Raw genomic sequence first — 27208 nt, 5'->3', positions numbered from 1 at the left:
TATATATATATATATATATATATATATACCATTTCACATAAATAACCCCCGACTATCTGCACAAAGTCATTTTAATCCCAGAGCTTATATAAATGTTAAAATAATCTTTCTTTAAATTGAAGCTTAAATAATCCTCATGAAGGACTAGAACTTAATTTTAAAATAACCGACTATTTCAACAGTTTACTTCCTATTGAAATTTAAACGTTAGATACGTCGCCAGTTTTAATTTAACCAAAATGTTCATCCCTAAGCTCTTGGGTATACCATGAATTAACGCAAATAAATAAACATAAAAAAAATTATATATTTGTCGCATGCTTTTCAGTATATTTTAATGTGATTATGATTGCACATTATTAAAAAGTAAAGAGAATTACATGCATTACCACTCATATCCAACACCTAAACTTTAATTTTACATATATATCATCTTATTTATGCATGAAAATACATATCTCGCCTTTCAAAAGTTAAAAATAATGACACTCTAGATTTCATATATGTAGATAGACAGGAATTGAGTAGGGTTGGCAAAACGGCTCGTTGTTCACTAACAGCTCGTGCTCGACTAGTTCGCTAAGTTAACGAGCCGAACACGAACAACACGAACAGATTTATTCGTTCGTGTTCGGCTCGTTTTGGCTCGAAATACTACTAATCAATTATATATATACCTTTGATGAGTAATATTTTAAAAAAAAAATTAATTGACTACAAGTCTAAAAGGATTTATAATCAATTAAAAGTATTAATTAAGAAAATAGAATAAAAAATATTAAATTAAATTCAAATGAAGTTTTAATATAAACAATAATTTTTAAATCTTGCCACAATCCTTAACATCTTATAACTACGTGATTAGGGTTGTCAAAATGAAGCTTTGTTCAAGCAAACGAGACGAACACGAACACACTTTTTGAACTCGAAATATAAAGGAGCCGAACACGAGCCGCTCGTGTTCCGCTCGTTTAGACCCCTAAGTGGTACATAAATATAAATATATAATTACATAAACATTATGTGATAAGCTTTTATGCAAAAGAAAATGAAACAAACTGCTTATTCTTGTGTGCTACAAGTCTACAACATACACAAAGCTTGAAGTAAAATAATGTAAATCACATCAAAGCTAAAAAGGGTAATGTTATAAATACACAAAAGTTTCAAAGTTTAGATGTAAGAAATTTATAAAGTGGGCCATGATATTAATTGGAATATTTAGTACAATGAGACTATAAATTGTACCTTCATCTTGAGGCCGGAAGCCAGGTGACAATTATTGTTTGTGGGAGATAAATATCCCAATTTCAAGCTGCAGTGTTGGGGCAAAGGATCTGCATCAGAGGAAGTAAAATAAAAAAGCTAGATTAATCTCAAGACAATGTTTTAGGAAAAATTATTGTATCAGAAGTTCTGATGCAGTTTTATATCAGGACTTCAATTAGAGTATGTAACGTGTACGGACAGACCCACCTATGTATTGAATTGAAGGTTTGTCTGTACACGTGACAGACCCTGTTTGGAGTAACCATAATAAGAAAATATGGGGACAAAACTAACACTTTGATAGACTCAGACTGAAATGACAGATTGCAAAGAGTTATGAGACGACTATAACAACTTTCTCTCAATATTATATTTAGCTCATATGGAGAAAGAATCAGGCATAGTTATTTTTACACACAGATCGCCCAAAATTTGATATTTACAAATTAACCACCAAGGATATTTTTTTGAACCACCGAATCAATGTATTTACATGTGTCACGATCAAAATGAAAAGTATGGGTCGGGGTTTTGCCAAGAATGTTGATATTTGAGTGAGAATTTGAGAAATGGATGGAAGAGGGTGGTTGATTTGTAAATAGCAAGTTTTGGGTGGCCTGTAGGTAAATGTAAAAGGACTTCAATTTTTTATGTTTCTCAGGACTTGCTGAGATAAGATAAATAGAAAGGATGGGAATATAAAGGATGTGTCTCAGATAAAATACAAGATAACTTCAATTCATTTCATTTTGCATCTCTTCATTTAGCAACATGTAAAATGAAATGTGGCGCAGATAGTTTCAATTACTTCATCTCTTGACACTATTTGTGCTACTACATTTCGTTTTATATGTTGCTAGTAATATCTATTATGTACCAACAAAGATGTCATTTTATTTCTACCAAAATGACTCGCAACAACCCAAACAAGTGCTTCAAAAAACAAAAACAAAAAAAATACTTATTGAATAGAAATTGAAAATGCACAATTGTGTTGTCTTTAAAAGGTATTTACATTCAATTATGAATTCTTTTTTAAAAATAAGTGATTCATTATCTTATGCATTATATGCTCATTAAAAGAGTGACAATTAACATAATCCTTTTTAATTCAATAAAGCGAGTCACTTTAATCTTCATTAATAATTTGATCACCCATAGTTACAACTCTGTCATTAGAGCTACTACTACTAAAATTATATTCCACGTATTCAATTTTAGTTTCTACTCAAACGAAGGCCGCCTTTAGACTCCAATGTAAACCTCCATAATTCAAGTTTTTCCTGAGCTTTCTCTCCAGTCTTATCCACGAGAAGGATATCATCGGCGAACCGCATACACCAAGGTATATTCTCCTGCAAATGTCCAGTAAGAGCATCGATAACTAAAGCAAAAAGATATGTGCTTAAAGTCGATCCCTGATATATCCCAACTGAAATAGAAAAATATTTAGTCAATCCTCCTTCAGTTCGAACACAAGTAACAGCTCTAGTATACATATCTTTAATAACTTCAATATAAGTCATATCAACACCTTTCTTCTCTAGAACTCTCCAAAGGATGTCTCTTGGAACCTCATCGTAAGCTTTTTCTAAATGAATAAAAATCATATGCATATCCTACTTATTCTCTCTGAATTTCTCCACCAAACCTCAATAAATGTAAAGCTTCCATAGTAAACATGCCCGACATAAACCCAAATTGATTATGAGAAATCTTTGTAATACAGCTTAACCTATGTTCAACTACCCTCTCCCATAATTTTAAAGTCAATCCTAATCCTCCATATTCAAAAGTCAATCTTATAACTGCTACCAAAATGTATTACGACACCTATCAGCAAAATCATAAGCACTCACCAACCTTTAACCCACCAAAAAAAAAAAAAAAAAGCCCTACATTACAATCCTAATCCTAAACCTCATCTTTTCTTTTTCATTGAAACTTCTATTGAAAGAAAAAGATGTTGTAGCTTCAAGGAGAAACCTCAACAAGGTGTTCATAAACTTACTATGGAGAATATATTATGAGAAATCCTCCAACTATAATTGAGGCTCATCGCTTTTGACAGGAAAAAACTGGGTAAGCTCACCCATAACCATAACGATCACTCGGCAGAATGAAAAGAAGAAGTGAACCGCTTCCATCAGGAAGTTTCTAATGATGAACCAATATCCGGAGAATTTAATATGAAATATCAAAGAAGTCAGAATGTTTAAGTGAAGATTAACTTGCAAGATTTATTACCGATCGATGGATCCAGCCAATTTTATCGAGTGGCTCCAGAGAGTGAGAAACAAGAATGCTTCAACCGATATAAGAGTCAAGCTATCCGCTATTAAATTAAGAAAGAACGCTTCCTTATGATAGGAGAATTTAAAAACTATTGGACGAGAGGGTAAAAATAAAATCACGATCTGTTCCAAGATAAAAAGAAATCTATAATGCAAGTGCCTACTAACACATTATAGAGAAGATAATTTTTTCAAATTTTATGACTTATAGCAGCAAGATCTCTCAGTAGAGAAGTATACCGCTATGTTCGAGTAGCTTATGTTAAAGTGTGAGCTAATGGAGTCTGAGGAGAACACCATAGCTCAATACGAGGAGAAAATGAGGTTGTTCATTGATTACATATTACAACTACAACTTTATTGAACACTAAAAGATGTACATACATTAACCTTAAAGGTGGAAAGACAACATAACAATATCGGATCCACACCACCTTTCAAACAGTATTAGCCACCAAATTGAGCAGTAAGAGTACACCCAGTCGAGCACCTAAACTTACCCCCGCCTAAAGAGAAATCCATAAATAGTGGACGAAAGATGGAGACTACAAGTACTGTCAAGTCTCACAACTTTGGCCACACTGCATCAGATTACCGAAAGAAGAGGTTGGTTTCTTTCACTAAGTTGAGAGCAGTTAAAGATATTGACAGTGAAACAGAAGAGAATGAGGACATCAGAGAGGAGTATCAGCATCCAGGCAATGAGAAAGAGATGTTAGTGAATCAAGCTAAACTCATGAGAGAGACTCCATTAGAACTAACATTGGTTGTCCTAAAAGTTCAAGAGTCAGATGAGCGAATACAGGGCAACCCCTGTTGAGGGAGTTTTCGGATGTCCTGATGATAGTCTATCTTCTAGGTGGCTGCCAATAAGAGTGGTACAACAAGAAAAAGATTTTATTTTAGGGTCAGTTCCTCTAAATATACTTGTTTGTCGGGTGCATCCAGCTAAGTACAAGTAGTGGGAGAAGCACATTACATATTTAATGGTTCAAGACATAATTCGTGAGAAAACTAGCTTATGTGATATTTTAGTTTTGGTTGTGCCAAAAAAGAATGGTTATTTATTATATCATGAAAAACTTTGGACTAATCTGTGTTTCAATTTTGTATGGGATGAGCTTAAGCATAGAATTTATAAAGTTGATTCAGTAAAACAATGCAATTACTTTATTTTGATGGAAGATAACTCAATACAACAATGCAATTAATTTATTATGATGGTGACATATCACTTCTAGGGTCTTATAGCGAAGGTGTAACCCCTCCTACCCTGACAGAATGACACTGGACGTGCTTACAGAATGCGGAATAGCATTTGAGCCGAACGTGGATGTTTGCTTTCACATTTCCCTCGATCATAGGATCAAATCGCAAGCAATTGGTTGGAATTTCCTGTTCGCGCTTCCGATAGATTTTCTCGAGGGCCTTCCCGCTCGGAAATCATCTCGCCAAGCCTGTGAGCCCTTTTACTTCTAATTAATTAAATTTTATTAATAGAAGCTTAATTAACATTTATTTTCTATTTATATATTTCTAATTTGGGTTATTCTGTAAAAACTATTTATAACTTATTATCTTACTATTTTAACAAACTTCTAGATTTTGTTTTGTGTTTAGAGATTGTATATCTCATTTCTACCGTAACGAATACTATAACATTTTTCATTTGCAAGTGATGTATTTGTAGCTTGTGCAGGAACTGGTGGGGAAGATTCTCGCAATCTATACCAGTCGTTTTGCCATCCGCCTCACTTTCCCCGGATGGAATAGCCAATGAACGTCTATCTTCCTCCAAACATTGTCGATCACCAATATTTATATTCCCTTATTATTCCTCCACCACCTCCCCTTCAAATCTGCTTCCTAACACCTTATAGGAGCACTAAAAGCTTATCCATTATTATTTTTTTTTTAATGAATGGCAATTAGATCATGAAACAACATAAGTACCAACATAATGCGTGAATTCATACACACCAAATTTTATCAGTATAACGAGCAAATTAAACTAATATTCAAAACTTTTGCATAATAAAGAATACAGTTTTATTTACTCGGACTACTTTATATGCTTATAACTATATGTGTGATTCAAATTTTAACTGTGTGCACTTAATAGCCAAAAGACAACAGCATTCATACAACTTTCACTATTTATGATAAGCTTACTTTATCATAATCTTAACATAAGTTCAAAATATAAGTTTTTTTTTAATCAGAGTCAACTTTATGGTTATGAAAATAATGCATCTAGTAGCATTTACAGAAAATTCCAATAAAGCAACATCAAACTCATTTATTTCTTGATCAAATTCATGAATATCACCTATCAAATTAATTTTCTTAACATCATTATCTTCCACTTCAGTATGTAAATTCCCACTTTGACATTCATTTACATAATAACCAATATAGTGATATTTAAGCACATGTTTTTGTAGAAAATTTAGAACGAATGTACTAGCAACAGAATTTTCTTAATTATCATTATTAGAAATGGTGTTGCAACGCTAGAAGGCAGTAGGCACGATATTTTAAATTCAAATACTTAGATTATTATACCTTTTAGCACATGCATGAATTCTCTTAGCAACACAAAATTTCAATGTATGCTAAAAATCTAACACAAATTTAAAAGCACGCTCAATTAATGTAATCAAATGTGGCCATTTTTCTCTTAAAACAAGGACCTAAAGCATATATAAGCCTAGAAAGTGTTATTTTGGGATCTTCAATAATTTTAGAGCACGCCAATAACTCCTAAAAAATATTTATGTATATAATCATAATTTTAGTACATGTTTCATTTCAACCAATTTGTTATAGGTTCTCTGCCAAGAATTTTTTTAGGCCATGTAATAACTTAAAAAACCTACAACTACAATTCAAATTAGTTATTCATCTATCTTCCATCAGATGTAGATGCATTCATTTTTTTACTTTCCTAATTACAACTAAATCGCTATCAAACATACATTAATACCATAAAATCTCACTGCCATAAACTCTACAAAATTTATTTTAATTATTTCTACGACATTAATTTTGTCTAGGATTAAAATCAACATCTTGCTCATTATGCTAAGAATAAAGTCCCTAAATTTTCAATTCATCAATTTAATTTATACGGCAACTCATTTAATTTCTTTGCAACTTTTACAAAATCGCACTCCTGCTTAATTGATTCTAATATTAAGCCCTACTTATACTTTGATATCAAGACTCACTTGAACCCTAATAACAAATCTCAAGCAGAATAAATTTTGGTTCTAATGCAGAACCACTACAAGAAATAGAGAATGATGCAACAACCATGCAAATTCACAAGTTGTGAATTTTACATTATTGGTTACTTTCAATGAAAATAAAAATCAGGATGAATATCAATTCAAATAAAAACCTAATGGCCCTCTACAAGAACTAATGACTAGAAATTTAGGATAAAAGTTCCATGTACGAGCTTTAAAATTCATACACTTGCTGAAAACAAGATATCAAATTTAATCAAAATCAATCACCCATAAATCAACAACACAACATAGAAGAATAAAGCATAAGATGCACAAAATTCATAAAAAATTAACTCTTAAGCACAAGAAGAATAACCTGGCATAAAACACTTCAAGCCTCTTGATCAAAATGTTGAATCCAAAATATAAAAGAAAAGGCATATCTAACAAGAATTTTATTTCCAATTTGTTACAGAACACTGTAAGCTCTCATTGCTCTGCTATATTTTAGCATGCAGAATTGAGAAAGTGTATCGATTTGAGGACTGTGGGGTTGCAGCAAATTGGGGGATTGTGGATCTGTTTTGCACTCTCTTACTGCCTTTGTTCCTAAGTTTTTCATGCTCACATATGTTGGACCATGACGGCCTCTATTCCTCTGTTTCATGCTCTCATTACTCATTTTGGGCTCTCTTTGATCCCCTATTTAGTATTTTTTTTGTGCCCCCTTTGCAGGCTCATACTCAAATCAGAAATTGAATTTTAATGATTCGATGTTATTTCTTTCCTATTTTGCTGATAAAACTCATGAAGGATGAATTCAAATTTTATGTTTGAGCATATCTTGACAAAATTAATGAAGTTTCTTAACAAAATTAATAAAATTTCTTATTTTTGAAACTTTATAGACCATAGTTCAAGCCCATAGACATGTACAAATGAATGAAAATTGAGTATGAAATAAAACTTCAGCTTTCCTCTATTCTAGTGGGTTACATGAAAGACTATTTGTATTGGTGTGAGTTCTAGTTCCTCCTTCATATACTTCTATCCTTGATCCAATTTTATTTGATCACTAGTTTTAGGTGCATGGTTGGAATTATGTCCATCGCAACTTGCACGGAATTTCCTTTTCATAATAACTTGATCGATTCTAAAATATATATTTATCTACTATTTTCTTAAATTTTAGATTTTCACTTTTAAATCACTTGAATAAAAGATGTATTTGATATTCTCAATTAAAAGTGGCTTGTTTTAGTCAGAAATAATAGTTGCTAGCTAAATAGTGAATTTTTTTTTGTGTTTTTATTAAGCATCCGATCCTTGGTTGCATTATTAACCTCAGAACCTTGATCATTATACAAAAAAATCGTATTCAAACTTTAGATTGCATCATCATCATGTCAAAAAAATAGATCATAAAACTTGAGTCAAAATAATAATAATAATAAATCTTTGAGATGCGGCTATTTTTGAGAGGATCAAAGTTGGATGCCAACAATCAATTTTAGAAGAAACCTAGAAATAATAATTTGGAATACATATTTAAAGAAGATCACCTGTTCGATTCTGAGAAAGTTATTGAAAAGAAATTAATTGAACTAAGTTCAAAATTATTTGAATAGTGCTTCAATAAAAACGAAACTTGCATAGGCTCGCATAAAACATAAACTTGAAGAATAGCATATATCGTATCAAGAATATCAAACCAATTGAAGAATAACTGTAATGATTATAGAAAAAATAATCCTGATTTGTCTGCATACTTTAATAGGTTTCTAGAACTAAAAGTTAACCATGATTTGCCACAAGGTTACTTTATTATCATCATTTGCTCTGTTAAAGTTCTTAGGCAGCTAATTAAAATTGTCTTAAGCTACTTATAATTTACTAAAAATCCTACCCAAGGCCTTAGTAAGATTTTAAATATTAAGACATATTACAAATAATATGTTGGTAATACCACAACCACAACTATTCATCTTGAGATAAATCTTTGCCTTCTCATCTCTAAACTATCAATCATACAATAATATGAAAATTATGCACAATCAAACCAAATACTATTGAAAAAAATTACAATACATTAATATTCTTTTCAAGATTATATAAATAAATATTTCCCGTTAAAGCTAGATTCTTGTGATGATCTGAAACTTGAATTTGCACCAACAGTAGAAATAATAATAGGAAAATTGTTGCGTGCCAAAAATTTCAATGCATAAAAGTGAGAATTTCATGTCCTAACTTTGCATGAAGATAATGCAACAAACAGATAAAAGTAAATATGCAAACAAACAGATAAAAGTAAATATGAGACCACAAAATTTCAAAGTAAAGAACTTAAAAAAAAACAACATATCCAGCATAGACAAAATAATACATTATATTAACTGAGATTATAAAGGTCTACTCTTCCCTTTAATTGAAAAGATGAGATTACAAAATTGATGACACGAGACTAGTCTGACCTTTTGTAACTATGACGAAAGTAGTGGAGGGTTAAATTAATGGTCGGGTGATGACAATCAAACAATGATAGTTGGATGATGGCAAGCGGGAAAAGGTGGTTGACAGTTAAGCAATAGTAGCAAGATGCGGCAATTGGGTGATGATGACTAGGTGATGATATTTAGAAGTGATAATTGCCGGTACTCATTGTTAAGTGAAGCTCTATGTAACTTCAGATCGTCAAATTCTCTTCAATTTCAAGTGCATCTGTTACTCATGTAAATAATGGAATTCAATTTAAAATTTTAAGAAATGATATTTTGATTACTTTGATCAATATGACTCCTTCAAAAGAGTCATATTGATTCTTTGATCATAGTTCATTCATTTAGCATTTGGGTTTAAACAATCTAAGTATTGAATGATTTTTTATTTTATTTTTTCTAATCGAGAAGCTCAACTTAATTGAAAACATCTAAAATTTGGAGATAATCTGGCCTTTAAATTAATTTCCAGAATTTTTCAATTACAGTTTAAGTGCTTGATTTAGGCTTACTTGAAGTCAAGTCAAATTATTTTTGTCGTCTTTAAATTCATCTTGTCAAGATGTTCAACCGAGCTATGATTTTGCTGAAATCAGATATCAGATAGTACTAATTTTTGTTTGGCAAGTGCCCCACTGAAGACTGCATCTATATTTGTGCCTAATCAAGTGACTATGCCCAGGCAAATGAAGTTAAGCACGTGAGAACCTGTAACAATGCTCCCTACCATCACAACACCCCAAACAAGACCAAAATTATTCTCATCTTTAGCACATATAATCAAATTCATTTAAACCTTAAAAGCCTATACAAGCATAATGAGAGACAAAAGTGAGACGTTTTTTAGCTTGACTCAAGCTTTCATTAAAGAAAAAAAAACAATTAAGTCAAAAAAAGACAATACTCAAGACACTAGGACCCTTCGCACCCTTACTAAATAAAGTTAACATCCCTTGGAATTATTAACAATTCAATAAAATGCCTTGTAGTCCACAAAATGAATGGCATAAAAATTTAAAACACGCAACCAAGACTTGTCTTTGCCTCATTTGTTATTTTTGAAAAAGTTGGTTAAGAAAAGTTGTAGAGAAAAAAGTTTTTAAACCACTTGCGGTGTTGAAGATATTCCATTCAATAGCCTGCTATACGTGTGCCATATGAAACTCAGAACCAATATACTGCTGTTCTGAATAAAACTAAAATGCATATATGTTTCAAAAGTTCACAAGTATAGATAAAAAAAAAATAGCATTTCCTTAGAAACTCTTCACGAAGCATATAATCCATGAAAAGATTCAAGCGCACCAGGTAAATCTAGGTCTTTGTGACGTTCTAAATATATTTTTAAACCTCATAGTATGTCATAATAACATGCCACCAGGTAAATCTAGTTAACGCCGTGCACGGCCACTTGTCCAAGAATAAAACACAATACTCATGGATTAAATAACATTCCACTTCCAATATATTGTTAAACTACATAACACCCGTATGACCAAGGGTAAGGCCTCCATCCATTCAAGAATCATCACTGAAATTTTTTTAAACCAGCTCAATCATTTTCAAATTGATAGAATATAAATGATAAAATAAAAAATTTCATTCAAGTGAAATCAAATATAGCATATTAGATAACTTTATGAAAAAAAAAGTTTAATATAGGAATTACAGGTAAGATAATGAAAAAACACAGTACACAACTTCATAAAAAAGTGAAATAATGCAAAGTCAGGTCCTAAGTAGCTCTTTCATTAAATACATCCATGAAAATCTCTCATTTCTTTGTGTTTTGAGTAAAATTTATGGTGAAGTCATGAAATTCAATATCATAAAAAATCTAAAATATCCAGGCGAGCTCTTCTAATGCGTCAACTATAGTAAATGTTCTATGTGAGTCAATTGATATATTTGGAAAGAAAAAATAGATTGTGCAACTGTCACACCACAAATCTGGAAGACAGTATGCATCGACAGCATAGGAAATAATGAAAAAACTTGAACCTGTTTTGTATTCTCAAAACAAAATATTATATAGAAGCAATAACAAAAATAAGTAAAAAAAATGAATTCTATTTTATGAATAAGAGTTGCTGACATAAAAGTAAAAAACAGACAGAGATGAGCTGAAATGACAATAAGAAAACAACTTCCTAACCCAAATTTGAAGATATAATAATGAAAACAAAAACTAAAAATATCAAAAAGAAAGTCTAAAGTTGGAATGTTTGTTCCTGTAAAGACGATCCCCCAAGTAACTGAATGGAACTTGCTAGACAAAAATACCAACGAACAAGTTTGACCGATCAAACTTAGTAAATAACTATTATTTATTAAAGCATAAACGACAAATAGCTAGGGGGCATGCAGCATGAATAATGAAAATGGATAATTCATTATGTTGCATAACAAAGTTTGCAAAAAGAGTATAAAATGCTTACAATCGTAAATACGAGTAACTTCAACTCATACACTTTAATATAAATATTTCTATATCACGATCTTAGGTGTGTTTATACACATATATTTCTTAAACTTTTAAGATTGTCTGATAATATACAAATGCAATATATATATACGGACCAAATTCGTGCAAAATAAAGAAAGGCAAATACCAATCCCGGGAAAATCCAACGATTTCTCTATGGACTTGTTGGTCCAATTAGTCATAACAAAGGTTAAAAATAAATAATAATATTATAAAATCGCACAAATTTCATGCCACGTAATCAAAGCTGCGAATATAACTACAACATATCCACCAATATTTATATAAAATTATGAATTTACATTAATGAGATTTAACAATCAAAACTATAAAAGAAATAATAAATACTAAAAACACAAGACATAAATACTTAAGCAAGAGTTTATGCATCATAAGGCAAAACTAATTGTTAATAAAATTAATTATGAAAAAGAAATAAAATCTATTGTAAATATTATAACAGAACTTGAAGGGTAGGACAGACAACCCTATAATTAGTTATAAATCTAATACAAGTGGCACGGATAACACCCCTAACATCGAATGAGAAGTTATCCCCTAATAAATAACAGTTGCTTAAGTCAAGACAAGAAAAATTCTCATTTTAAATGAAGTCTACTAAGCTGCACCAAGTAGGTGCCCTACACCAAAGAAATACTTTAGTCCTACCAACATATTAAATATTATTGTTTTAATTATCATTATAATTTTTTAAAAGACAGGAATTCAAATATGATTAACTATAACTAACCTTATCATAAAGGATTAAATTAAATAAAATAATTTAATCTAGCCATATGTATGTTTATATATTAGCTACTATAAAAAATGATAAGATTGCCTCAAAAGAAAAATTCATGAAAGAAAGGGAAAGAAGTGCAGATAAAAATAAAAAAGAGAATAAGAAAAAAAAAATATTGTCAAGTTGTTGACTAAGAGAAGAGGGAGAGGAGGGACCTCAAGCTATCAACAAAGAGCAGGAATTTAAGAGGGATTATGAGAGAGGTACGGGCTTCGATGGATGCAAAAGAGGAAGCTCAATAGCTACAGGAGGGAGACATGTGATGCCCTAAGTTCGTTAGCCCATAAATAGCGAATAGAGGTGGTGGGTGAGTGTGGGAGATGGTTGGTTCGCACCAATTTGATGAATCATAAAAGTGATGACCAGAAGAGGAAGGACTCATGTGAATAGCGCGATTGGGAAGGGCAACACGATCGAAAAATCAAGGGAAAATAAGAAAATTTTAAGGAAAAGTAGCAATGAATGAGAAAGGAAAGAATCTCACCCTAAATTTGCATGATCGAGAATGGTAAGGTGGTGCGAGAGTGAACAGAATAAAGGGTTTGTTTCTTACATCCTACCCCCCTTTAAAAAAAAATTTGGTCCCCAAATTCATACTTTAGTTCTAGAATAGTTATAGGTATTTTGTGATCATCTCTTCTTCAATCTCTAAATAGTCTTCTCACGCTGACTGGCTCATCCAATAAACTTTGACAAAAGAAATTGATTGATGACAAAGTTGTCGAACTTCACTATCCAAAATATGATTAGGTATTCATTCATAACTCATGCCTTATTGGATCACCAACTTTAAATGAATAATGTGAGTCGTCATGCACAGCACTGAAGTAGAAAGATATGAAAGACATTGTGTGCTCCTGCAAGCATTGGAAGAAGAGCCAAAAATATGACTCTAATGACTTTTTCGGTCGCATCAAAAGAAGCAATGAAGCGACATTGAAGCTTTTCACTCTAACCAACTTGTATAACTGCACGTGGAGTTGAAACCTTCAAAACACATGATCTCCAACATTGAATTCAATCTTTCTGTGCTTTGAGTCGAAATAGTTCTTCTAAGGATCTTGGGTTGTATGTAGGCAATCTCCAATCTGGCAAACTTTCTCAGCGGCTCAATCAACTAATTGAGATATGCATGTTTGTCTTCATTCTTCATGAACAAAACTAAGCTCCCCATGGTGAAATACTGGGCCGAATATGTCCTGGCGATCTGTTATAGTGCCTTAAAAATTTGGTCCTGAAAGTAATTTTATATTGAGCACGAGCTCGCAATAAGGTAGTATGTCAGGTAAATCTTCAGAAAGTACATAAGCAAATCCTTGAACTACTCGATCATTATCCAAGCTAATATTAGATTTGTTAGAATCTACCACAATAGCTAGATAATCAGCATACCCATAAGAGGTCAACTTACAGGCCTTAATTATTAATATTAAGCAAGAAAGAGCTCCTATAAAAATATTAAAATAAAAAGGAAACTGAACAAGATATACAGAATTTTACCTCTTATAACATTTTATAATAGCATGATATGTAGATAATCATTCTATAACTAAAATCACAACAAGCTAAATCAATAAGAATATAATAAGTGTAGCAGACATGTATTTTGATAATAACAATGTCAAAATCATGAACACGTTAAGTAAAAATCATGAATGAATCATATGACATAGTGATAGATAGATGTGATTGTAACGGAGATATTGATGCACTAGATGCAAACTTGGCTGATATGAATGAATGTTGTCTTGTAGTTAAATAAATTTTTTGTCAATTGCTTAAAATAAAGATAAACTTGTCACCCTTAGAAGCTTCACGGGTATCTTATTGCATCATAACAAATATTTGTGGTGTAGTCGCCTACTTGGGTTGCTTCTAAGCTTGAGGTTGCTAAGATTAAGAATGTGCCATTGTGGGCGTTGATACGTTGATGGCGATTGTTCATGTTGTTGGTATTATAATTCAAGAGGATGTTGTTGATATAGATGCGACACCATCACTAGTTGCGGCTGTTGGTTGAGCTGAAAATAGTATTGACATGTCTGACCTTCATTTTATTTCTAGTGTTCACCATTATTAGATTTATTTCACCCATTCTTATGCCACTTGAAATTATTCTTCTGGTTTATTATAGATTGAGTTTGGGTGTTAAGAGTGGAATCCATGAACTTGTGATTGGTGCTATAGCAGTTGAACCACTTACCGATAGTTAGATTGCAAAATCCACGGCGTCCCTTCACGCAATGAGGGCAATTAGAATTACTCTTCACCTTTTCTACATGGTGTTTAATCATCTTCAGTAGTACCTGATCATCTGTTCCTTCGTTTTGCGGCAGTCTTTTCTTTATAAGCATTAAACTTTACCTCTGCATGTATAACTCGATCCACCAACTCTCTATAGGTAGTACATTTGACAACAGACAAAATTCTCCGGATATCATCTCGTAAGCCGAAAAAATGATAAATCATATGATCCTTGTGCTGGCCAATCGAACGTCAAATTTAACTATCCTTATAAATTTACTCATGAAATGTCTTTAAATCTTGCTCAAGCTTCCTTAAGTCATTCATCGGATTGGCACGATCCACCAAAAGAAAATACTACTCCATAATACATAAATAATTTCTAGAAATCTACCCAAGGAAATATAGTGCCTAGTCCAAAAAAATTGCAGCGATGGCTCTCCCCTAACAAATAGCAATATCCACCTTGCGAACTTCAGGGCACTTTATTCCATGAAGTCATGCATCTGACTCGATCGAGCGCATCATATCATTGAAACTAGGATGTGCGTCTTTAGAAATTGATTCATCACTCGATAAATTATACTCATGCAAGCCATCACAATCGATTGATTAGGTTGAGCTTCCAAGATGGTAATTGATCGTACAGGCCAAGCTGCCCACGGTGCTAGTTATCGTTGAGCTCTATTCCTTTCAATATTAGATGGGCCAATCACATGCAATTTGTGTAACACCTCTAATAGCACACTCAACGCCATTACAATGTACAATTTATGCAGCGTCATATTGATTATTTTCATTATCAAATGAATGTTTTTATCATCCTCTTAACCAAACCATAAAAACAAATAGCTTACAAAGTTTTCTTTCGGCTTGGGGAATATTCCATTACAGCAAAACTGATAAGTTGTAGGTTCTCCTGCCCAAAACCAAAATTTTATAATTATGCTATAATCAACAAATTCCTAAAAAAAATATAGAAATGGGAATATAGAGAGATTAATCAACAATTTCTCAATCCACTAGCCAATTGAAGCACTTACAGTTTTCTCTATTGAATTTCATCTTAGCCAGCCTGACGTGGGTGCGGGAGTTTCCCGCACAAATGCAAAAAACTAGTTAATCGACTGAACTGGCTGGCATAGTGGGCCGGTTCAGGGGACCCGGTCCAGAACTCCAAAGAGAATCGAGCAGCATTAAGGCAAGCGGCATTTGCGCCATCCTTTCGTGTCTCCAACCCGATTCTAGCAACATTTGGAGAGGGCGCCATTGCTGCCCGCCACCTTCTCCTCCTCCCTTTCTCGTTGGCTTTCCTTTCTTATTTCCCTCCTGGGTAAGTCTATTTATATGTTTGTTTTCTAAGTTTATTAGCAGTTTTTGTTGTGTTGATTTCATATTCCTTTGTGGAGTTGTTCTCCCTGTTCTAGGGATCTATCAGAGGAGGTGGTGGTGTTCCAACCGTATCCTCCTATGAGGTAGTGTTGTATCATTCCCTTTCCCCATCCTGTTCCCCAATCCTTCTCCACCCTCTCCTCAGCCGCCGACCTCCACCCCCTTCATTCCTACACCCAGCCAGCCCATACCCGCAGCTTTACCTTGTTGTCCAACCCTCCTCCATTCTTCCCAACACTCCCATTTGACTGCTCCTCACCAAACTTCCGCTGCCTTTGCTATTCAGCACCTTCCAGCCACCAATCTGCTTGTCGCAGGTCACCTACGACCCTCCATACTTGTTGTACTTACAATTTTGCACCTTCCCCTCGCTGCCACCACCCTTACCAACCATCCCGAACCATCTAGCCGACCTCCATCGCCCTTGAAATACACCTTAGAAATGATTGCCCGTGTCATTTATGTTTTGTATTCTAACTTTCTATCGTATTGTGTTGTAACCATCTCTAGATTAATAAGAGTTTGTTTTGAGTATTTCATTGATTTGCCTACTAGTTTTGTTATCATAGTCTCCCAAGTTTTGAGTCTTTCCAGAAATTCCACTCAAGTTGATCCTAATTACTCTTTAACTATGTGAGATCATATGCCCTTCCTCTGCATTCATTAAAATATTTTATAAGGTTTTTCTACCGATCCTTACTGAAATAAGTCACTATTTCTCTTATATAAGAAAAAAGGATAACTTTCATTTCCAATGTTATTGATGCACCGCCTTCCTTTTGTTTCCGCATCAGCTTAACACCCCCCCCAAAACAAAACAAAAAAAAGCGGCAGTATATATAAATAATGTGCTTCTATTAGTATCTCCATGCCATTGAAGTCAATTGGAAAAGTGCCAATGTAAATAACCAAACATACTTAATTGATATAATTTTTTAAAACATTTCTCCCTGTAAAGCCTTTCTTCTGGAGGTTATTCTTTGTGCATTTTCTATTATGTCTTAAGTTAACAGAATCAATTGAAGCTGTGCAAGACTCCTGATGATTATTATTATGAAAATACTAAAAAAGAATGAGTCATGCAAATGCAACAAGCAAACGGCCTTAAATTCAAGAACCCTAAACACTCTTACAGTTGCATGTAAAAATTCTAAAAACTGAAGCCAATTTCCAAAACCACAAGACAGACCAAACTGAAATTTAAAACAAAAACTTCATATATTATAGTACTTGAAACAAAAAAGGAAGCAAATCAACTCAAGCCAGCAAAAACAGCGCTTTCTTTCCATTTAGTCCAAAAATTAGAGAGAAACCAGAGGCAGTAATGCTTTCAAGATCACCACGAAGGCTAAATGAATGCAAGGAGTAAAACTGTACGCTTGTAAGTATAGATTTATAAAAAATTGAATAAAAAACATGAGGCAACTCGCTAGCTAGAAAGTTAGCATCTAGAATGCATATCAAAAAACAAGCAACCTAAGGCTTTTTTAAATATCTGTTTAAACCTAGGAATTTTGGCTTCATAAAGACAACTAACCAGTAAACTTCTAGGAAAGTTACATTTTGCTATAAATAAAAAACATTGTCAAATGTAACCTAAGATAATTTACAAACGTACCACTCAATTCCCACGCATTTACATATCTAACACATAAACTTCTATTTTTACATACATACGACCTTACCTATGCATGAAAAAGTGCATTTCACTTATTAAAAGCTAAAATGGTGGCGTTTTTTTTATGTAAATTGAAAGATTTGAGCGTAAAAAAGAGAACATTAGGTGTTAGATATGTAAAAACATATGATTTGGGTGGTAAGTATGTAAATGCCCCTACAACCTATCATCATTAACATTATCCCAACTGATCCTTTTTATAAATTCTCATATTCCATTTGTTCAAATAAGGAATATCTAAGATTTTAAACCTCTTCTTTGCAAATCAATTTGAATAAATTATGTTTGTGTTATCTTAGACCCACCCTTCTTCATTCATAATCATCTGGCATTAAATTCATCTACTCATATCACAGATAAAATTTCTATCATTTGTTATACCTTTACAAATCATCTGTTTACCTTCAATTACTTCATACTGAACGGACGTTGCTTTAAACGTTCTTACACTATATTTATTCCAAAAACTATCGCTTAAGGCGATGCAAAAACAAAACCTTGGAAATGATTTCCTTTCAATGCCAAACTATCAACGAAACAAGATCTTAGCTTGAAAAGAAACAAGTGGCAGTACAAGCTTCTAAACAAACAGAGATAGCCAGCTTACAGCCTCTCAATCGGTGGCCAGTTTCTTTCTAGCAGCCCTAGCATTATCATACTCAAACTTGAGCACATTTGGTATGTGAGATGTGTCTTTGATGTATAGAAACCGCCCAATCGCGCTCTCCTCGATCGATGGAAAGTAATCCACCAATAGATTGTTAACTATCCAGTACCAAAGCGCGCCGAGGAAGAGTCCGAGGATCGCCCCAGCGAGAACCTGAACAATTCCACCTTAACAAATATGCGAAGCAAATAAGAAAGTATAAATTGGAGCAGAAAAGGAGCGGAGGAGGAAGGTACCTGGGCAATGGTGTGGTATCCCAAGTAAACCCTAGAATAGAGAGTCAATATGGCTGCAGGCCACGGAAACAGGGCTGTTAGAAATCTCGATCGCCGGGAGGAAACGCCTTCCCCGGTACCGCTGAGGCATAAAAGGGAGAAATATGTGGAGAAGAAGAACATGTACTGCGAGTGACTAGATGGCCAGCCGTGTGAATCGCACATCTCTAGGGCGACGCAAGTCTCGGGACGCGACTGCTGCACTGATGACTTGATGAGCTCGTTGAGGAACTGAGAGAATATGAGACCGAGAGAGAAACAGAGACACTGTAACTCTCGCCGGAATAAGAAGTGGGTGACGAAGCCGCCGAGGCTAATGAATACAGGAATCAGCGAAACCCATGCGAGTAAGTGGCCTAGGGAGTCACCCCGATGGTACCGGACATGGGTGAGTGTCACCGCCTTGAGCAGCTGCGGCGTCGATGGTATGGATTCCATTAACTTCAGTCAGCTCTCATCGTCGAAGAGGGAGGAAGGAGATAAGACGAAAAAGATTGAAGCTTCTGGGCTTAAAATGGCTGACCTGCATCAAGTCCTTCAAGGGAAACTGTTTCGGTCCGCCATTGTTGCTTTTCGGAGATCTGCCGTTGGATTCTTCAACGCATGATCTGGCCGCAGGCCGGTTTGTTTATCCTGTCGGGAGGAGCGAATGTTGCTTAAGCTCGACACGTGCGGACCAATATATTAGAAACCATTGGGGCAGCTTTATTTAGAAAAAAGTATTATATAATACTGTTAGGGCTGTTTGTGTAGTCTAATCTCATGGCACTTGAAATATTAATATATCTACATAAAATATAAAAAAATAATGAAAACACATGAACAGATCAAATAAAAATATTCTCCGTATTATTCAGATGTTATTGATGTGTTATTTAGGATATATAAATATTCCTCCACTTAATAACACACTTATAACACATAATAACACAGTTATACACTCAATAGCCCACAGTATAACACGTGGGAATATTTCAAACGTGTTATATCGCAGGCTAGGGGAGAGTTATAGGGCGGCTGTATAACACGTGGGGCGGCGTTATAACCTGCGGTATAACACGCAGAGAATATTCATCACATGTTATATCGCGGGTTAAGGAGTGTTTAATTGTGTTATTAGTGTGTTATAAAACAAAAACAATTTATGTATGTGAGTCGGTCGAGTCGCGTGTTTTTATTTTTTTTTCATTTTTTAGGTAGTTGAGCCGACCTTCCACGTGTCAGCATGAGATTGAATTCCACAAGCAGCCCTGCATGCGGAATTCTGATGTAATAATGTTTCTTTTATTTCAGGCCCTTTGTGTAAGCTATATTTTGATAGTTTTTTATAATGTTATGTTTTCAAACCGTTGAAATAAGCATTTTCATATTGTTTTTGGATATGTGGCAGTTTTCTAGCTATAGTCTGACTTTTCATTAAAAAAATATAAAATCGTAATAGTGACCACATCTTTTTTGAATAACCGATTATTTTTCAACAGTTTATTAATTAGTTGCAGTTGCGCTAAACAAAACCTTAATTGGTACATCATTTCAATATTATCTCAATATTAATACTATTCATTACTATCTAATTCATACATATCTAACCCATATGTAATCTTTTTTGGTGGTGTCGTGTTTTTGTTGCCACAACATATATCACATAATTTTTTATCTTTTTACATTTTTATGTAAAAAATTTACACGCATACCACATAATCCTGATGTATTTACATAAATACCTACACCTAAATTTTGATATTTACACTCATAATGTATTGGCGTCACTAGGCCTGTTTGGGGCAGCTGCAGATTGTTGAATAATCTACTGATGAACTGATTAAAAATAATATGTCGATAAGCTAGGTGTGGTGACTATTACAAACTTTTATTTTTTTTTGGAAAAGACATATCACAACCAGAAAATTGTCACCGCACCTAGATAGATGCAGTGCGAAAACATTATTTTCAGCATTTTGAACACGCATAAGTTGCCAAAAAACAGTTTACTCAAATAGGTCAAGTGCGTTTTCAAAACGCAACCGCACCAAATAAGTTGCCCCAAACGGGCCATAAATTATGCATTAAAAATATATTCATTTTTAAAAGACGATAAATATAATATTTTCTAATGTGATGTTAGAGATTTAGGTATGCATATAAATATGAATATTCAGGTGTTAGATATATAAATACATAAAAATTTTATGCTATGCACTTAAATGCCACATATAATATTTTAAATTTTATATTTTTATTTAAAATTTTTTGGTGTAATAAATTTATAAATGATAAGATATTTTATTTAAAAAAAATTATTAATGATAATAATTTTATTTGATATTAAATTTTTAAATGCAATGCATGTGATTATTAAATTGTGTTAGATACCTAAATATATAAAAATGCCTCTTTTTATGATCGAAAAGTTAATTTACATTCAGAAAGCACAGACAAAATTTTTATACTATAAGTAAAAATCAATAATTTTATAAAAATTTTATCTTTAACCTAAACTATTTATTTGTGATATTTAAAATAAATAAAAATTTTATAAATACAATTTAAATAAAATATTTCTTATTTTATAAATATTTATATTACTAATTAAAATATAGCTTGTAATTCAATGAAAATTAATTTTTTTTCTCTCTAAGATTTTTACTTAAATAAGGGGCTGATATACCGCCAACAAATTTTTATTATCCAACACGAATCTCGATATGATATTTTAAGCATGAAAAATTTAAATCTTGATAAAAAGTCATCCAGAGCTCCGATTTCAGCAAGATTATAGTTAAACTGATCTGTTCAATGAAACAGACATAATGATATGAAAATTAGTCCAATCCAAATCAAATCAAGCTCAGATCAAGTCATTAAGTCACAGTTAGAATATTTATTAATACATTTAGAAAGTCAAACGGCTGTAAAATATGACAAGTTTACACTCAAATTAAGCGGGTCGACAAGACGAATTCAAATAGCCCAAGATCACTCAATTATAACATCATTAAAATGTAAATTAAACGCTGTATGATCGAGGGAAACTCTCCGGACCATCTGATTAAAATAGTTAATATTTCTGCATTAATTGCACCCAGAACATTATAAATATAACCTCATCTCTCTCATGAAGGAGAAAAATCTAGAGAAAGCCTGAGGTCTTGAGAAGAAACTACAGCTCAACATCACTACCGACCGTCGTTGACCACCGCCGACCTCCGTTGTCGACCGCAGTCGATCGCCGACGACCACCGCCAACCTCAAAAGACCACTGCCGGTCGTTGACTATCACCGACCGTTGTCAACCTCCACCCACCGTCATCAATCACGACCAACCAGATGTCGTTAGTCTACATTATAATTTGAAAAATATAATTACCCTTTCCCGTCTGTGGGACAAGGGATTTCTGTAATCATCAATCAATAGTGGATTTCCGCAACTGAGTTAAACCCCGTGGTTTTTCCTTAACGGGTTTTCTACATAAAAATTTATGAAGTTATCAACGTTTTTTACTATTTCATCTGTGTGTGTGTGCTGAACTTTCGTACAACGCTAAGATGATAATTTGTTATTTTACCGTCGCAAATTTTCTAACCCGCACGAAGGGCCATCATTTTCATGCTTGAAAACTGTATTATATTTTTTAAAGTAAAATTGATGATACAAATGTTTAAAACTAAGATTTAAGAGGTAGATGTGAAAATACATAGCATTTGGGGGGTACGCATGTAAATACCTTACCCCTAAATAAAATGATGCCACCTCTTCCATGCTTCAGCAAACAGCAGGATCGGTGCTAAGGGGCAGAGTTCTTTGAAAAGCTCGACGGAAACAACCCATCGCCGGCTGCTCATCCGTGCGCTCTCCTCGCCGCCAATAGTAATCGGCGAATATTAACGTTAGCGAGCCTTGGCTCTTAAACTCCTCCGGGTTATGGCAGACGAAGAGTCTTCCCCTCCTCCCCATCGCCGAGACGGAAACAAGACCTCAGGTGCGGTTCTTGCTCTTCACTCCTTCTGTCCCCTCATGAGAAATTTCTTTCATTTCAACGCTTCCCCAGCAATTTCTATGCTTACTTGTTTAACCTCGGGGATCAGCTGCAGTCTCTTGCCTATCTTAGCTAAGAACTCTAGAGGAATGGTATTAGAAGTTAAAAAAATACATGATCATCTGCATCTCTGGAGCGGTGCTTAGGTCTAATAAAGTACTGTTAATATATTACTTGCAATTTTTGTTTTATTAAGTTTTTTCCTAGAATCAGTGCTGAAGAGGGGCTTGGGGTAGATGCTTGCTATTCAAAGTTTAGCTGAGTTAAGGCTGCCTCTGCTCGTGTACTCCACAATGTTATTACTAAGGCCTACTATTATCATGTTAAAAATAGAAAAAAAGGGGGCTTTAAATAGAGTTTTAATAGCCAATGTTCAACCAAGTTAGGCTGCTCTTGGTCAAGTATGCGTGGATGTTAAGGTTGCGCCGACTATGATCTAAAGAATTTATGACATTTCCTTTCGATTCAAAATCACGTCTCAAGATGCCTCCTTTTAGCGGAACTTAAGGCATTATAAAAACATATAAGATCGAATTGATTGATTCTATCACAAAAACTTGTTTTGAAACTATATTCAGTAGAACAGTGCGAGTGATAATGTCGATCAAATGACTGACTCAAACTTAATATATAACATGATTTTTAACTCTAATAGAATCTAATGATTGTCATAAATCAATCGAGCAAAAAAATTCAAACATTTTCCATTTTTTTAATTTTAGATCCTCTAATAAACCTCAAAGTTCATTTGTATAATATCAAAATTTCATTATATACATACTTTAATGAGCCTTTTATCTTGTATCAGAATCATGCATCAAAAGATAAGACAGTTTTTTTAAAAAATGATTCTTGTTCAACATCAATTTTATCGAAATGACAATTGCAGTAATATTTGGCGATCTTATAACTCAACATGATAATGAATTCTAGAGTGGACATTAAATATTCAAGGGAATAAACTAGTATGACAAACTAGACATAAGTTGGACACGAGGAATTAAAATAATATACTTATTAATCTAGTGCAGTACCGATAATTTTTATAGTGCTTTTTTTTAAAATAATAATTAGCATAGTAATGCATGAGAGTGTGTATTGAAGAAGACTTTAAAAAAGGCATCAATTATAAAGGGAACTATGTTAGTTAGCTTATACGTGTCAATAACAAAAATTATTTTTTCCATAATATTTATTTATTCTTTTACATCAAAATATATTACTTTAGCTTTATAATATGTGATGTATGTAGATTTAGATTATTAGCAATCATAAGGTAATGCATTGTATTAGTCACACACTACATATTATAGAGTTGAAAACTTAGCTTGGAATCTATATATTGAGGACCCTTTTAACTGTATAAGAGCTTATATTTGTTGCTATATATGTACAGATAAATATAAATATATAATTTTGAGGAGATTTTTGCATCTGTATGGGCTCACCATTGCTGCTCTAATTGTACAAATTACTATAAAATATTATTGTCAACTTTTATCAAAAATATGATCTTTTCTTACACTCATTTTATTTTCATTGTTGAACATTTGAACATATATATAATTAATTTTTAACATGCAATTCAATCATGAATATTGCTCTTTAGCTTATAAGTGCAAATTGCCCTACTTATTAGCTAAATATCTTAATAAAATGATAACATACTTTGAATTGTTTAAATTTATATTTTCATAATTTAAAATGGCCCATAATCATGTAATTTTAGTTGGTAAACTTACTATAAGTTTTTATGTAAAAGATTAAAATAAATTATCTCTTTGAATTAAAAATTTAGTTTCGCACTCATTCAATGATCAAATATAGGGCAAACTTTATCTCTACAAAATTTCCTATTTTGTATCTCATTTCTAAATCAAATTAACCTATAACCTTTTATCTAAAAATAACTTTTTCTCATAAAAGCTTTGAAGCCTTGATTCGATGAAGGAATTATAAAGAAATTAGATTTCATATTAAAAAACTAATGAGGGAAAATAGTTTGAAAACATTATGAGTTATCAGTATGCATTAATACATAATTAATTGTTATTAGTCTTGCTATTACCTGGGCCAATCACGGAAAATTCTTTCATTAAAAGCCAATGCATTGCATGGTAAGTGGAACTCTAATTTGGGTGAATATTACATAAGTTCAGCTATACTAACATTAAATGAAATTAATTTATATAAGCTAATATATATGTGTATATACACACACACACATGCACCCAAAAGTAGTATTAATTTTCATGAGGTTTGAAAATTGGATATAAAAGTTAGAACTTGTTGATATTTTTACTTTTAAAAAATTTTGACTGTTACACAGAAGAAAGCTCTTTTCTGAAAAATGCAAATTTGGTATAGTGAGCTTTAGTCTAATAGTGCATAGCAATAACTGCCAAGGTTATGCAATTATCATAATCTTAATTTGATTGTCCAGGACATTAAACTTTATGTGAATCATATCAATACTTTCATAGCCTTCTCGTGATGAAATTTTTGGATAATCGCTCAACAGAAAAAAATGCTGAAAGGGATGGGTTGGACATAATGCTTTATTACATACTTGGTAGAAACATGCACTGCAATCCTTCAATGGCAATTTCAGTTTAAATTTTCATAATTTGGCTTTCCTTAAGATCTTTGGTAGATTTGGTTGAGGATTTTCCTTTTGTAAGGATTTGACCGAAGGAAATTTTTTTTCAGTTCACAATATAGCAGCACAACGGAGACGGAAGCATGCTATTACTTTGGGAAAAGAAAGAAGAGAAGTACTGATACGCACAAAACGCATGTGTAGAGAAGGGTTTGTTAATAACAATGAGGCATCTTCAGAGATTGATATGATTGTTAACGAAGAGAAAGCGTCATTAGATACTCGGACTTTCACAATTGTGGAAGATTTGAAGTCTGCTCTCCGGCTTCAGTAAGTGCTCTATCATAGGTGGTTTATTGGTTTGAACGATTTACATACATGCCAGTCAATTCCTATATAAGTACAGATCTTGCACCAAAACTTCAAATTTTACCTATATACAACTCAATTCCTATTTAAATACAGATCCTTCACCAAAACTTTAATTTTTTCCTATATACCACCTTATCTATGCACGAAAAGTTTTATTTTACATTCTAGAAGTTAAAATAGTGGTATTTTTGTTGTGATACAAAAAATTTAGGCGGTATTAATGTAAAATATCATATTTTAGGTATTAGATATGCAAATACATAGGAATTGGGCGGTATGTATGTAAATGCCCCTATTGGTTTTTACTAGGACCTATTATTGATAACTTGCCAATAGTGTCTTCACTTCTAGTTTTGTAGAATTATGGAACCTTTTCTTCTTCATATTTTAACATTGTTTGCAACCATTATTTTCTTGACAATTCCTCAAGTTCATCCTCATTTGTGTATTCCATGGTCATTTTTATCAGACTGCTGCAATACTTTAGTAACATTTTAATGAAGGGGCATTTACATACATGGCACGCAATTCTTATGTATTTACATGTCTCACACCTAAACTTCCACATTTACATACATAACACTATCACTTTGTAAAAGTGAAATACACCTTTTCATGCATATGTATGTGTGTAAATATGAAAGTTTTGTTGTGAGATATGTAAATACATAAGGATTGTGTGCTACGTATGTGAAGTTCCCTTTAATAAAAGCACTTGCTGTTACTCTAATTTTATTCATGCAATTTTTCCTGTGCCTTGCATTTCATCATTATAGTTGTAAATTTTCTTTGTCAAAATTTAGGGGAAAAGGCGCTACAGAGAGAAAGGTGGATTTGCTTCGTGCCCTGAGACATCTTCTGTCCAAGACTGAAATTCCTCCGATTGAAGCAGCTATCAGAGCTGATGTTATTCCTTCCCTTGCTCAGTGCTTGTCTTTTGGATCTGAAGATGAGCAGGTTAAAAAATTTAATAATTCCCCCGAATGATATTATAAATTTCATCATTTATTTTTGAACCTTGTGTATTTTGTGTTAAGCATGCTGCTTTATTACACATCAGTCATTGATTTTTGCAGTGTTTTAAGCATTAAAAATCTTCACCTATGCATATATTTCTTTTGAATTACTGAAGGATTTTGTTATCTTTCTTTGATCGTGCAGTTGCTTGAGGCAGCTTGGTGTCTTACCAACATTGCGGCTGGGGAGCCAGAAGAAACTAAGTCACTACTGCCTACACTGCCATTATTAATAGCCCATCTTGGAGGTTGGATGCATTCCCCAAATTTATCATTTTTCTTTTTGGGGGCATTTACATACTTTCCGCACAATTCTTATATATTTACATATCTAACACTTAAATTTT

General features: G+C 33.0%; 2 protein-coding genes across 2 annotated transcripts in view; one reads left to right on the top strand and one right to left on the bottom strand.

The window, feature by feature from the left end:
* Nucleotides 1–1084: 1084 nt before the first annotated feature.
* On the bottom strand, nt 1085–19457 carry LOC110023270 (lipid phosphate phosphatase gamma, chloroplastic). Its single transcript, XM_020722592.1, has 3 exons — nt 18799–19457; nt 18503–18715; nt 1085–1337 (listed from the first exon to the last, which is right to left on the bottom strand). Exons 1-2 carry the CDS (start codon nt 19273–19275, stop codon nt 18509–18511), a joined length of 684 nt encoding a protein of 227 aa, XP_020578251.1. The 5' UTR covers nt 19276–19457; the 3' UTR covers nt 1085–1337; nt 18503–18508.
* A 3146-nt stretch (nt 19458–22603) lies between these two features.
* The window catches only part of LOC110023210 (importin subunit alpha-9), a 34755-nt gene continuing 30150 nt past the window's right edge, over nt 22604–27208 (top strand). The window contains exons 1-4 of the mRNA XM_020722513.1: nt 22604–22817; nt 25584–25803; nt 26649–26802; nt 27007–27109. Coding sequence (XP_020578172.1) covers nt 22760–22817; nt 25584–25803; nt 26649–26802; nt 27007–27109 — 535 coding nt within the window. The 5' untranslated portion in view covers nt 22604–22759. The remainder of the gene's footprint in view (nt 22818–25583; nt 25804–26648; nt 26803–27006; nt 27110–27208) is intronic.

The sequence above is a fragment of the Phalaenopsis equestris genome, unplaced genomic scaffold (genome assembly GCF_001263595.1).
Source record: "Phalaenopsis equestris unplaced genomic scaffold, ASM126359v1 Scaffold000223, whole genome shotgun sequence".
NCBI classification, from domain to species: Eukaryota; Viridiplantae; Streptophyta; class Magnoliopsida; order Asparagales; family Orchidaceae; genus Phalaenopsis; species Phalaenopsis equestris.
The sequence above is the reverse complement of the archived record's forward strand: the minus strand, read 5'-3'. Positions and strand labels throughout refer to the sequence as shown.

What these genes read in the sequence shown, in the direction of transcription:
- LOC110023270 (XM_020722592.1), bottom strand. Translation starts at nt 19,275, where the DNA reads ATGGAATCCATACCATCGACGCCGCAGCTGCTCAAGGCGGTGACACTC. An exon ending in GATACCACACCATTGCCCAG is followed by an intron (nt 18,716 to 18,798) that starts GTACCTTCCTCC and finishes GGAATTGTTCAG; the next exon opens with GTTCTCGCTGGGGCGATCCT.